Below are 14,392 nucleotides of genomic sequence, written 5' to 3'. Positions count from 1 at the left end.
TTGACCCTGGATCTCAGGAAACAGAGTGGACCGACACCAGCAGATGACATGGCACCCCAAACCATCACCCAACCATGCAAATTTTGCATTTCCTTTGGAAATCGAGGTCCCAGTCTGGAGGAAGACAGGAGAGGCACAGGATCCACGTTGCCTGAAGTCTAGTGTAAAGTTTCCACCATCAGTGATGGTTTGGGGTGCCATGTCATCTGCTGGTGTCGGTCCACTCTGTTTCCTGAGATCCAGGGTCAACGCAGCCGTCTACCAGCAAGTTTTAGAGCACTTCATGCTTCCTGCTGCTGACCTGCTCTATGGAGATGGAGATTTCAAGTTCCAACAGGACTTGGCGCCTGCACACAGCGCAAAATCTACCCGTGCCTGGTTTACGCACCATGGTATTTCTGTTCTAAATTGGCCCGCCAACTCCCCTGACCTTAGCCCCATAGAAAATCTGTGGGGTATTGTGAAAAGGAAGATGCAGAATGCCAGACCCAAAAACGCAGAAGAGTTGAAGGCCACTATCAGAGCAACCTGGGCTCTCATAACACCTGAGCAGTGCCAGAAACTCATCGACTCCATGCCACGCCGCATTAACGCAGTAATTGAGGCAAAAGGAGCTCCAACCAAGTATTGAGTATTGTACATGCTCATATTTTTCATTTTCATACTTTTCAGTTGGCCAACATTTCTAAAAATCCCTTTTTTGTATTAGCCTTAAGTAATATTCTAATTTTGTGACACACGGAATTTTGGATTTTCATTTGTTGCCACTTCAAATCATCAAAATTAAATGAAATAAACATTTGAATGCATCAGTCTGTGTGCAATGAATAAATATAATGTACAAGTTACACCTTTTGAATGCAATTACTGAAATAAATCAAGTTTTTCAAAATATTCTAATTTACTGGCTTTTACCTGTACAGCAGATCATCACTTCTCATGAGATTACACAAATATGACATTGCACTTCTATGTTTTGACAATCTTTTACCACAAATTAGGGAGGAAAGCATTTTATTCTCCGCATGTGTTCAGTCAGATGTGCCTTCAATTGTAACTTCAACAACAAACTGCAACGAAAGGGTCACTGTGCCGAGTGTTTACTCATGTGTGTTACAAGCGCTCTCTTTTCAGCGTATCTTTTACAGCAAACTGAACAACTAAAGGGTTTTTCTCCCGTGTGCGTGTTCATGTGTTTTACCATAATGGACTGCTGAGCAAATCCTTTTCCGCAAACTGAACAAATAAATAGCCTTTCTCCTGTGTGCGTTCTCATGTGTTTTACCATAGTTCCCTTTTGAGCGAACCGTTTACTACAGACAGAGCAACTAAAGGGCTTTTCTCCTGTGTGTGTTCTCATGTGAGTTTCCACACCTGACTTAAAAAGGAATCTTTTACCACAAACTACACAACCAAAGAGTTTGTCGCCTGTGTGCATGTGCATGTGTCTTAACATACTTGAATTATGATAGAATCTTTTCCCACAAACTGAACAAATGTGGACTTTCCCCCCCGTGTGCGTGTTCATGTGTGCTAACAAAGCTCCCTTCTGAGTGAATTTTTTAATGCAGAAAGAGCATTTGAAGGGTTTTTCTCCTGTGTGCGTTCTCATGTGTCTTTCCATATCCCTCTTTTCAAAGAAACTTTTACCACAAACTGAACAACTAAAGAGTTTTTCTCCCGTGTGCCTTTTCATGTGTTTCACCATATGTGCCTTCTGAGCGAATCTTTTACCACAGACAGAACAACTGAAGGGTTTTTCTCCTGTATGTGTTCTCATGTGTCTGACCATATTTCGCTTTTCAACGAACCTTTTACCACAAACTGAACAACTAAATGCTTTTTCTCTTGTGTGTCTTTTCATGTGTCGGGTCAAATAGACCTTTTGAGCAAAGCTTTTGGCACACACTGAGCAGATAAATACTTTTTTCCCTGTCTTATTTTTAGAGCATTCAGAGTGTTTGTTGTCAGTGTGAGTCCTCATATCACTCTCGAAGTCTGTATCGCTGCTTAAAGGTTCTCCAACCAAGTCTTCAGCCTCACTATCTGATAGTGGAGCTAAGAGGTTGTCTGCTTGTAGTTTGTCTTCATTGTCTTTAGTCACAGAGAGAACAGTCAATGGCAACTTGGCGGGATCAGCCTCTTCCAGCCCGAGAAGACACTCTCGCTCTTGAGTGATCCAGAGTTCCTTCTCTTCTTCTTTAACGTGGAGAGAATCGGGATTCTCCTGCTTCAAAGTGGACTCAAGGGAATGTTCCCCTTGATGACCAGTCAGCTTCTGGTCTTGGGGTTTGTCTTCGTGGTCTTCAGTCTTCACAGAGACAACAGTCAACGGCAACTTGGTGGGATCAGCCTCCTTCAGCTTTAGAAGACACACATCCTGACTAATCTGGAGGTCCTCTCTTTCCTCTGTAACTTGAAGGAAATGGATATTCTCCTGTCTTAAAGTGGAGATCCCTTCTTCTTCATGACCAATCAGCTGCTGGACGTCTGCAGGACAAAAACACACTTTGGCTCAGACATGATCCTTGAAATGTTTCTCCTGGAATTAATTAGGGCCCGCAATGGTCCATTGCAAAAGGACTCCCGAAGGGAGTCCTTATGCAATGGGACATAAGGACCTATTGTTATTGTAACGTTTTATTATTCTTTATTCTTCCGCCGCCACAACAAACTGTAATTTGACCCACTTAACATGCTTCAAAACTCACCATATTTGACCCACAAATCAGGACCTGCGAAAATTACCTTTTTAAAAAAAAAAAACGAACCCCAAAACTCAAAATTGCGCTCTAGCGCCCCCTAGGAAAAAATAAAAAAACTAGACTGCCTATATCTCCCACTAGGAAGATCGGAGAGACATGAAACAAAAACCTGTATGTAGGTTTGACTTAGACCTAGTTTTCATAATTGTATATCCTCGGGCAAAAATCAACAGGAAGTTGGCAATTCCCCCTTCAAGACAAAAAAGTACTAAAAACAGTCACTTTTGCCTCTTTGAGCTGTATTTTGACCCCCCTTAACATGCTTCAAAACTCACCGAACTGAACGCACACATCAGGACTGGCAAAAATTGCGATCTAATAAAGAAACCTAACCCCAAATTTAAAAATTGCGCTCTACAGCAATTTTTGAATAAAACGGAGAAAAAACTGCTCCTCGGAATAAAAAAACTACATAACTGCCTGTAACTCCCACTGGGAAGGTCGGACAGACATGAAACAAAAACCTCTATGTAGGTCTCACTTAGACCTACATTTCATTAATTGACAACCCCCAGCAAAAATCAACAGGAAGTTTGCTATTCCCCCTTCTAAACAAATTTTTTGTAAAAACCGGTCACCTTCCTTCAAAATCTATCTCCTCTGAGCGCGTTTGTCGTTTCGCCTTCAAACTAACACAGGTGAGAGATAAAACCCTTGTGATTAAAAGTATAGATGGGATTTTTAATACCTGCTCCGGTTTGGATTTTATGACCCTTCAAAGACCCGCTGCGCTGATGCTGCTGCGCTGCTGTTTTTTTAAGATGGCTGCTTAAAAGCAGGAAGCACCAACGTGCCCACACAATGCAGACTAGGTAGGTACACTAGACAAAAGTATTGGGACACTTCAGACTAAAAGTAGACAAAAGTATTGGGACACTTAGGACTAGCACCTGCCAAATACGCGGGCCCGACCAACGCTGCTTGCAGCTTTAATTTAACCTGTTCTTTGATATACTATGTGTGTGCACAGTGTTTAAAGGGGAACATTATCACAATTTCAGAATTGTTAAAACCATTAAAAATCAGTTCCCAGTGGCTTATTATATTTTTCTAAGTTTTTGTCAAAATTTTACCCATCACGCAATATCCCTAAAAAAAAGCTTCAAAGTGCCTGATTTTAACCACCCGTCCATTTTCCTGTGACGTCACATAGTGAAGCCAACACAAACAAACATGGCGGAAAGAACAGCAAGCTATAGCGACATTAGCTCGGATTCAGACTCGGATTTCAGCGGCTTAAGCGATTCAACAGATTACGAATGTATTGAAACGGATGGTTGTAGTGTGGAGGCAGGTAGCGAAAACCAAATTGAAGAAGAAACTGAAGCTATTGAGCCATATCGGTTTGAACCGTATGCAAGCGAAACCGACGAAAACGACACGACAGCCAGCGACACGGGAGAAAGCGAGGACGAATTCGGCGATCGCCTTCTAACCAACGATTGGTATGTGTTTGTTTGGCATTAAAGGAAACTAACAACTATGAACTAGGTTTACAGCGTATGAAATACATTTGGCAACAACATGCACTTTGAGAGTGCAGACAGCCCAATTTTCATCAATTAATATATTCTGTAGACATACCCTCATGTCAGCAGGCCAGGGAAGCTAGGGTCGATATTCTTCTCTTGATCATCTTCGGGACGGTGTGAGCCAAGACATCCAGGGGGTTTAGCTCGCTCGTCTGCGGGAACAAACTGCCGCCATTGCTTGCCGTGCTACCGAGGTCCTTTGTCCCTGAATTGCTCACACACTCCGGCAGATTCAATGGGGGTCTGGCGGCAGATTTCTTTGACTTTATCGTTGGAAATGCATCTGCTTTGAGTGTCGCAGGATATCCACACATTCTTGCCATCTCTGTTGTAGCATAGCTTTCGTCGGTAAAGTGTGCGGAACAAACATCCAATTTCTTGCCACTTTCGCATCTTTGGGCCACTGGTGCAACTTGAATCCGTCCCTGTTCGTGTTGTTACACCCTCCGACAACACACCGACGAGGCATGATGTCTCCAAGGTACGGAAAACAGTCGAAAAAACGGAAAATAACAGAGCTGATTTGACTCGGTGTTTGAGAAAATGGCGGATTGCTTCCCGATGTGACGTCATCGCTCCGAGAGCGAATACTAGAAAGGCGTTTAATTCGCCAAAATTCACCCATTTAGAGTTCGGAAATCGGTTAAAAAAAGATTTGGTCTTTTTTCTGCAACATCAAGGTATATACCGTAATTTCCGGACTATAAGGCGCACCTGACTATAAGCCGCACCAGCTAAATTTAGGGGAAAATACAGATTGCTCCATATATAAGCCGCACCCGACTATAAGCCGCAGGCGTTTTGATGTGTAATTACCGTAGTATATAGGGGTTCCTGCTACCACGGTGGGGATTGTCGGGACAGAGATGACTGTTTGGGAACGCAAAGCGTCCCATTTATTAACAATAAATCTTTCAATCAAACTTTCACATCTTTGACATGGCGAACAGCATTCGTGCAGAGTACAAATAATACAACGGTGCAAAGTAATACAAAGTGCTCGCCTGTAACACGGCAGTAAAAGTGCAGTCCCGCGGCCGTTTACGTTATCAAAATAACCAGCCTACTACCGGTATATGAAAAGTCAGTCTTTAATCATTGTGTCATCGTCTTCCTCCTGCGTACTAAAACCACCGAAATCCTCTTCGTCGGTGTCGGAGAAGAACAGGTCCAAAATGTCGTCGTCAGCCACTCTCTCTCCTTTGTTCTCGCTCTCAAAACCTTCCTCTTCATCAGTGGAATCAACGGCTCCGGCTTTATCAGCCGTTACGCCGTCCTCTTCATCAGCCAGATCGATTGCCTTTAACTTAAAAGCAGCATCATATGCACTTCTCCGTCTGTTTTCCATATTGAGGGTGTTTGCTTGAACACTTCCTTCGCGCAAACTGTCCCTGACGCTCTCCTACTCTTTGTTTTGCTCTCGTTACCTGGCGCCAGATGTCTGCCTCGGTCTCGCGCATCCTCGGTAGTGCGCGCCCCTGGTTACCGTAAGCCGTAGAAAAGCCGCACCGTTGTATAAGCCGCAGGGACCAGAACGAGGGGAAAAAGTAACGGCTTATAGTCCGGAAATTACGGTATTGACTCTTACATAGGTCTGGTGATAATGTTCCCCTTTAATGGCCAAAAATTTCATGCCAGAATGATGGACCAATGTTTGAAATACCTGGCTTGGACTGGGACAAGTCGAGCTAGAATTACAAATTGTATCAATTTGGCCGACAATAGGAGATTTTACTTCAATCAAGCTATCGCGATAAGGCATGTTGATGACTCATTCCAGCTGAGTCCCGCAAATTTGACTACCAGCTATACTACAGTGATTATATCAATATTGATATCACAAAATGTGTACCTTTTTTTGTTTATGGACTCAGGAAGTAAGTTCCTGTGTAGGAGGACTTTAAAGGCAAAACACAAAGGATTTCAAATTAACAGTGGGAAATAATTTTAATATACCGTATTTTCCGCACTATTAGCCGCACCTAAAAACCACAAATTTACTCAAAAGCTGACAGTGCAGCTTATAACCCGGTGCGCTTTATATATGGATTAATATTAAGATTCATTTTCATAAAGTTTCGGTCTCGCAACTACGGTAAACAGCCGCCATCTTTTTTCCCCGTAGAAGAGGAAGTGCTTCTTCTTCTACGCAAGCAACCGCCAAGGTAAGCACCCGCCCCCATAGAAGAGGAAGCGCTTCTTCTTCTACTGTAAGCAACCACCCGCCCCCATAGAAGAAGAAGAAGCGCGCGGATATTACGTTTCATTTCCTTTGTGTGTTTACATCTGTAAAGACCACAAAATGGCTCCTACTAAGCGACAGGTTTCCGGTTCATGAAAAGACGCAATCTCTCCATCCGCACACGGACTACTATTTCACAGCAACTGCCTAAAGACTTTCAAGAAAAGCTGGCTACTTTCCGTGCATATTGTAAAAACAAGATAGCTGAAAAAAAGATCCGGCCAGAGAACATTATCAACATGGACGAGGTTCCACTGACTTTTGATATTCCTGTGAACCGCACTGTGGATACAACGGGAGCACGTACGGTGAATATTCGCACCACAGGGAATGAGAAGTCATCCTTCACTGTGGTTCTAGCTTGCCATGCTAATGGCCAGAAACTTCCACCCATGGTGATATTCAAAAGGAAGACCTTGCCAAAAGAGACCTTTCCAGCCGGCGTCATCATAAAAGCTAACTCGAAGGGATGGATGGATGAAGAAAAGATGAGCGAGTGGTTAAGGTAAGTTTACGCGAAGAGGCCGGGTGGCTTTTTTCACGCAGCTCCGTCCATGTTGATATACGACTCCATGCGCGCCCACACTAGCTGGTTTTTAATATATTATTAAAGTTTGACTGACCTATCCGACTGTTTTTTTGACATTCCTTTAGCGCAGTTAGATGCGGCTTATAACACGGGGCGGCTTATAGGTGGACAAAGTTTTGAAATATGCCGTTCATTGAAGGCGCGGCTTATAACCCAGGGCGGCTTATGGTGCGGAAAATACGGTACTGTGTTTTTTTTTCTGATTATAAGTAATGTTATACTTTAAGGATCTTGAACATTTAAAGTATCAGTATTGGTATGACCAACACTGCCCTATCGGATCCATACCCAAATGTGTTGTATCACCCAAAACTAATGTTAAATATTGAAACAACAGAAAAGAAACTGTATTACATTTTAAAGGATACCGGTAACTGCACTTTTTTAGGAATTTTGTCTATCATTCACAATTCTTACAGTAGACAAGAAAAACAAGAAAACAACGCTTTTCTTTTTTTTAATGCATTTTAACTCATGAATAAAGGCTAGCAGAAGTCAACTAACAAGGGAATGGGATTCCCTCTATTCCACCTATAAAGCACTCTAAAAAAAAGATCCAAAATAACAGTACAGGTCATCGGTGTCAAACATACGGCCCCCGGGCATTTATCCACTTACTAAAACTATAGAGTCCTCTCTCATATCCTGTTTTACTTTATTACTTTTTTGCATACACTGTATCAATCAATCAATCAATCAAAGTTGATTTATATAGCCCTAAATCACAAGTGTCTCAAAGGGCTGCACAAGCCACAACACCATTCTCACCTAAATACAATACGATATATTATTTTTACTGAATTATTTCATTTAAGACAGTCGTTTTAAGTTTGCATTTTACTGATATTTTTTATTTATCATTACTATGTATTGATTATTGGTGTATGTATTGATTTATTGGGGTTTATTTGCATGGAATGTGCAATGCTACATTTTTGCTTGCACAAGTATTTTATTCAAGACGTAAGTATTACCTCTCAGAGGAAGGTCTTAGGTATAGCTCGGTTGGTAGAGTGGCCGTGCCAGCAACTTGAGGGTTCCAGGTTCGATCCCCGCTTCAGACTTACTAGTCACTGCCGTTGTGTCCTTGGGCAAGACACTTTACCCACCTACTCCCAGTGCCAACCACACTGGTTTAAATGTGACTTAGATATTGGGTTTCACAATGTAACAGCACTCCGAGTCACTAGAGAAAAGCGCTATATAAATATAATTCAATTCACTTCACTTCATTTAGTTATATGAAAATGATCCAGTACAAATGCAATTCATATCTGGTCTAAAAACAACACAATTATAACAATTAGAGATGTCCGATAATATCGGACTGCCGATATTATCGGCCGATAAATGCTTTAAAATGTAATATCGGAAATTATCGGTATCGGTTTAAAAAAAGTAAAATTTATGACTTTTTAAAACGCCGCTGTACGGAGTGGTACACGGACGTAGGGAGAAGTACAGAGCGCCAATAAACCTTAAAGGCACTGCCTTTGCGTGCCGGCCCAATCACAAAATATCTACGGCTTTTCACACACATACTTGGTCAACAGCCATACAGGTCACACTGAGGGGTGGCCGTATAAACAACTTTAACACTGTTACAAATATGCGCCACACTGTGAACCCACACCAAACAAGAATGACAAACACAATTCGGGAGAACATCCGCAGTGTAACACAACATAAACACAACAGAACAAATACCCAGAACCCCTTGCAGCACTAACTCTTCTGGGACGCTACAATATACACCCCCGCAAACCTCCACCTCAACGCCGCCCACCTCAACCTCCTCATGCTCTCTCAGGGAGAGTATGTCCCAAATTCCAAGCTGCTGTTTTGAGGCTTGTTAAAAATTAAATAATGCACTTTCCGACTTCATTAATAAATATGGCAGCGCCATGTTGGCATTTTTTTTCCATAACTTGAGTTGATTTATTTTGGAAAACCTTGTTACATTGTTTAATGCATCCAGCGGGGCATCACAACAAAATTAGGCATAATAATGTGTTAATTCTGTAATGATAGTGTTTGACCACATGGTGGTAGTAGAAGTCTACAAATGACTAGGAACCAATATATAGTATGTGCCAGGTAGGACTCTTCAGAGAGGAACACACAGGGGCGCCGCTAGGGATTTTGGGCCCCATGAAAAGAATCTTTACAGGGCCCCCAACACAGTGTCATTATTTTTTCTGTATTATAATTTCATCATCATTAGGGGCCTCTCTGGGCCCCCCTCCATCATGGGCCCCTAGAATCCGTCTCCTTTACTCCCCCTTTTCGGGGCCCCTGGGAACACACCTTGTACGCACGAGTGTTGAAGTAGCGTTTGCAAAATGTGATCGTGATTAAAAGACAGTTCTACAAGTCATCCAACGATGTGTTATTTAAAAAAATAACATAACAAATGCCACGACTGTATTTATCGGAATCGGTAATTAAGAGTTGGACAATATCGGATATCGGCAAAAAAGCCATTATCGGACATCTCTAATTGTGAATGATAGACAAAATTCCTAAAAAAGTGCAGTTACTCTTTAAAATGTAATTGTAATTAAAGCTGCAAGCAGCGTTGGACGGGCCCGCGTATTTGGCAGGTGCTAGTCCTAAGTGTCCCAATACTTTTGTCTACTTTTAGTCGGAAGTGCCCCAAGACTTTTGTCTAGTGTACCTACCTTGTCTGCATTGTGTGGGCACGTTGGTGCTTCCTGCTTTTAAGCAGCCATCTTAAAAAACCAGCACCACAGCAGCATGAGTGCAGCGGGTCTTTGAAGGGTCATAAAATCAAAACCGGAGCACTTAATTAAAAAGCGCTTCAGTTGTTGTATTCACAAGGGTTCAATCTCTCTCCTGTGTTAGTTTGAAGGCGAAACGACAAACGCGCTCAGAGGAGTTCGTTTTTGAAGGAAGGTGACCGGTTATTACAAAAAAATTGTTTTGAAGGGGGAATAGCAAACTTCCTGTAGATTTTTGCTGGGGGTTGTCAATTTATGAAATGTAGGTCTAAGTGAGACCCACATAGAAGTTTTTGTTTCATGTCTCTCCGACCTTCCCAGTGGGAGTTACAGGCAGTTTTGTAATTTTTTCCTTCCCAGGAGCAGTTATTTATCAGTTTTATAAAAAAATTGCTGTAGAGCGCAATTTTTGAATTTGGGGTTAGGTTTTTTCATTAGATCACAGTTTTTGCCAGTCCTGATGTGTGTGTTCAGTTTGGTGAGTTTTGAAGCATGTTAAGGGGGTCAAATTACAGCTCAAAGAGGCAAAAGTGACTGTTTTTAGTACTTTTTTGTCTTGAAGGGGGAATTGCCAACTTCCTGTTGATTTTAGCCCGAAGACATACAATTATGAGAACTAGGTCTAAGTCAGACCTACATAGAGGATTTTGTTTCATATTTTTCCGACCTTCTTAGTGGGAGTTACAGGCAGTCTAGTTTTTTTTTTTCTAGGGGGCGCTAGAGCGCAATTTTGAGTTTTTAAGTTTGGTTCTTTGATAAAAAGTTTTGCCGTATATTACTGATGTGTGTGTAAAATTTGGTGAGTTTTGAAGCATGTTAAGGGGGTGAAAGTAGTGCGCAAAGCTGCGGAAGAATAATAATAATAAGAAAGAAAAAACGATCGAATAACAATAGGTCCTTATGTCCCATTGCATAAGGACTCCCTGTGGGAGTCCTTTTGCAATGGGCCATGGCGGGCCCTAATTATCGGACATCTCTTCTATTAATTAAAATGTTGCTCAGAGTAAGATGCAGTGTATGCAGTGTCAATACAAACACATGTTTTTGGATCAAATAAAAGTGAAACTTGTTTTGAATCAATCTCCACCTCTACGTTTTAGATCTAGTGTCCCTTTTTACTTGTCCAACTTCATTCCTTTGACATGTTTTCATCTCCTCTGGTTTGAACCACATTGAGGCTGTCTTCTTCAGGCTAACAACATGGCGGTTCTTTGTTAAACTTGGTCAACAATGTCGGCTCATTTCTCATCAACGCACGTATCAAAGTTGACGATAGCCTCCAAAAGACGTTGTGGTAAACATCAACTCGCTCACCTTTATCTGCAATGTTCCTCTTTTTGTCCGTTGATGAGTTGCTGGTAGTTGGCGGCGATGACTCTTTTCCGTCTTCTCTTCGTGTCGCCATCTTGGCATAGCAGTTGTCGTCCATGTTCTAACACATCCCTTCAGACACTCCAATACTTTAGACTCCACCGCCGTCTCCTGGGCTTTAGAAATGAGTAATATTTGAATGTTAACCGTGAAAGTGTGTTGCTGTTGAGTAAGTTTCTAAAAGACCAGCAGTGAGCACCGCACCCTCCCCTCCCTGAACGTGCTTCTTCTTCTTCATTTTATGGCGGGTCGCAACCAACGTTATGGGCGAGGGCGGACCTACGTCACTTCCGCCCTCCAATCCCCTAGCAACGCGGTCGCCATATTGAATTCGTTGAAAACAAACCAGCTCACAGCGAACACAGCATTGACAGAAAAGGCATTTAACGAGGTTTCACGGCATTTTAAACGGTTCTAAATGGCGTATGATTATGTAAATAGTCTTTCCAGTGAGGCTAGGTTAAGATACGAGTTAAAATGTTCTGTAGTTGGATTAAACGACTGCCCTTACCGCCTTCCAGCAGATGCGTGGACTGATAATCCTACACAATGGCCGGACATGGAATTTGGAAATCTTTATGTCTACCTCACAAGCGCACCAGGTCGGTTGTTAGCTTCGGTTGTTATATAACGAATAAATCACATAAAAATTGTTAAATCACCCAAGGTATCTTGATAAATGATAATGGGCGAGGGCGGACCTACGTCACTTCCGCCCTCCAATCCCCTAGCAACGCGGTCGCCATATTGAATTCGTTGAAAACAAACCAGCTCACAGCGAACACAGCATTGACAGAAAAGGCATTTAACGAGGTTTCACGGCATTTTAAACTGTTCTAAATGGCGTAGGATTATGTAAATAGTCTTTCCAGTGAGGCTAGGTTAAGATACGAGTTAAAATGTTCTGTAGTTGGATTAAACGACTGCCCTTACCGCCTTCCAGCAGATGCGTGGACTGATAATCCTACACAATGGCCGGACATGGAATTTGGAAATCTTTATGTCTACCTCACAAGCGCACCAGGTCGGTTGTTATATAACGAATAAATCACATAAAAATTGTTAAATCACCCAAGGTATGTTGATAAATGATAATAAGGATGACACGGTGGCTACCAGTATCTGCATATTTATTATATCTGTAGAGAGCTCATTCAAATTCAGTTCAATATTATGATTTATTATTTGCTGAATTACTGGAAATAGCCTTTATACCGTATGTTATTGTTGCGCAACAACAACAACTTCAGCTGTCGAACGTTATTCAGTAAAAATTCAACGGGTTCAACATTAGCATGGCCAAGTTGTGGTTAAGAAGGTGGATTTTTGTTCCTTATATTTACCAGAAACGAAGTGATCCGAACACACGACCCGGGATTTTGGGGGACTCCAGTGAGAACCGTCCTCGTTTTCCCGGTGTAAAGCTGCGAGCCATTTGTCTCGTCTCTGTGGGCTTTTAGCACGCTTTGGCAGAACAAAATACGACCTTTGTTTTCCCTGTTTCCAGTTGTGGTTTGCACAACCAAAAACAACACAGTTTTTTGGCATTTTGGAGGCAGAATGACGGGTTTAATCAGCGCAGGTCGACAGGTTAAAGAGTAATGGCGACGGTTTGTTTTCAACGCCAGTCAGGTTGCTATGGCTCGAAGAACCCGTATGTAGCTCAGTTGCCCGGATGTCGGCCCTGCCCCATTGGTGCATAGCGCTACCTACTGTACTGCACTGCAAAAACTGAAATCTAAGTAAGATGAAATATCTCAAATAAGAGTGATATTTGCTTATTTTCTGTCTGATAAGATAATTCTTCTCACTAAGCAGATTTTATGTTAGAGTGTTTTACTTGTGGTTCCTCTCTTTAAGAAGGGGAACCGGAGGGTGTGTTCCAACTATCGTGGGATCACACTCCTCAGCCTTCCCGGTAAGGTCTATTCAGGTGTACTGGAGAGGAGGCTACGCCGGATAGTCGAACCTCGGATTCAGGAGGAACAGTGTGGTTTTCGTCCTGGTCGTGGAACTGTGGACCAGCTCTATACTCTCGGCAGGGTCCTTGAGGGTGCATGGGAGTTTGCCCAACCAGTCTACATGTGCTTTGTGGACTTGGAGAAGGCATTCGACCGTGTACCCCGGGAAGTCCTGTGGGGAGTGCTCAGAGAGTATGGGGTAACGGACTGTCTGATTGTGGCAGTTTGCTCCCTGTATGATCAGTGTCAGAGCTTGGTCCGCATTGCCGGCAGTAAGTCGGACCCGTTTCCAGTGAGGGTTGGACTCCGCCAAGGCTGCCCTTTGTCACCGATTCTGTTCATAACCTTTATGGACAGAATTTCTAGGCGCAGTCAGGGCGTTGAGGGTATCTGGTTTGGTGGCTGCAGGATTAGGTCTCTGCTTTTTGCAGAGGATGTGGTCCTGATGGCTTCCTCCGGCCAAGATCTTCAGCTCTCACTGGATCGGTTCGCAGCCGAGTGTGAAGCGACTGGGATGGGAATCAGCACCTCCAAGTCCGAGTCCATGGTTCTCTCCCGGAAAAGGGTGGAGTGCCATCCCCGGGTTGGGGAGGAGATCTTGCCCCAAGTGGAGGAGTTCAAGTACCTCGGAGTCTTGTTCACGAGTGGGGGAAGAGTGGATGGTGAGATCGACAGGCGGATCGGTGCGGCGTCTTCAGTAATGCGGACGCTGTATCGATCCGTTGTGGTGAAGAAGGAGCTGAGCCGGAAGGCAAAGCTCTCGATTTACCGGTCTATCTACGTTCCCATCCTCACCTATGGTCATGAGCTTTGGGTCATGACCGAAAGGATAAGATCACGGGTACAAGCGGCCGAAATGAGTTACCTCCGCCGAGTGGCGGGGCTCTCCCTTAGAGATAGGGTGAGAAGCTCTGTCATTCGGGAGGAGCTCAAAGTAAAGCCGCTGCTCCTCCACATTGAGAGGAGCCAGATGAGGTGGTTCGGGCATCTGGTCAGGATGCCACCCGAACGCCTCCCTAGGAAGGTGTTTCGGGCACGTCCGACCGGTAGGAGGCCACGGGGAAGACCCAGGACACGCTGGGAAGATTATCTCTCCCGGCTGGCCTGGGAACACCTCGGGATCCCCCGGGAGGAGCTGGACGAAGTGGCTGGGGAGAGGGAAGTCTGGGCTTCTCTGCTTAGGCTGCTGCC

At 43.4% G+C, this 14,392-nt stretch overlaps 1 protein-coding gene across 1 annotated transcript; it reads right to left on the bottom strand.

The window, feature by feature from the left end:
- Positions 1-997: 997 nt before the first annotated feature.
- Positions 998-11,496, bottom strand: LOC133574921 (uncharacterized). Its single transcript, XM_061927279.2, has 2 exons — positions 11,184-11,496; positions 998-2,490 (listed from the first exon to the last, which is right to left on the bottom strand). Exons 1-2 carry the CDS (start codon positions 11,296-11,298, stop codon positions 1,085-1,087), a joined length of 1,521 nt encoding a protein of 506 aa, XP_061783263.2. The 5' UTR covers positions 11,299-11,496; the 3' UTR covers positions 998-1,084.
- Positions 11,497-14,392: the final 2,896 nt, after the last annotated feature.

This window comes from Nerophis lumbriciformis, linkage group LG03 (genome assembly GCF_033978685.3).
Source record: "Nerophis lumbriciformis linkage group LG03, RoL_Nlum_v2.1, whole genome shotgun sequence".
NCBI lineage: Eukaryota > Metazoa > Chordata > Actinopteri > Syngnathiformes > Syngnathidae > Nerophis > Nerophis lumbriciformis.
Note: the sequence above shows the minus strand (reverse complement) of the source record. Positions and strands in the feature narration are given on the sequence as shown.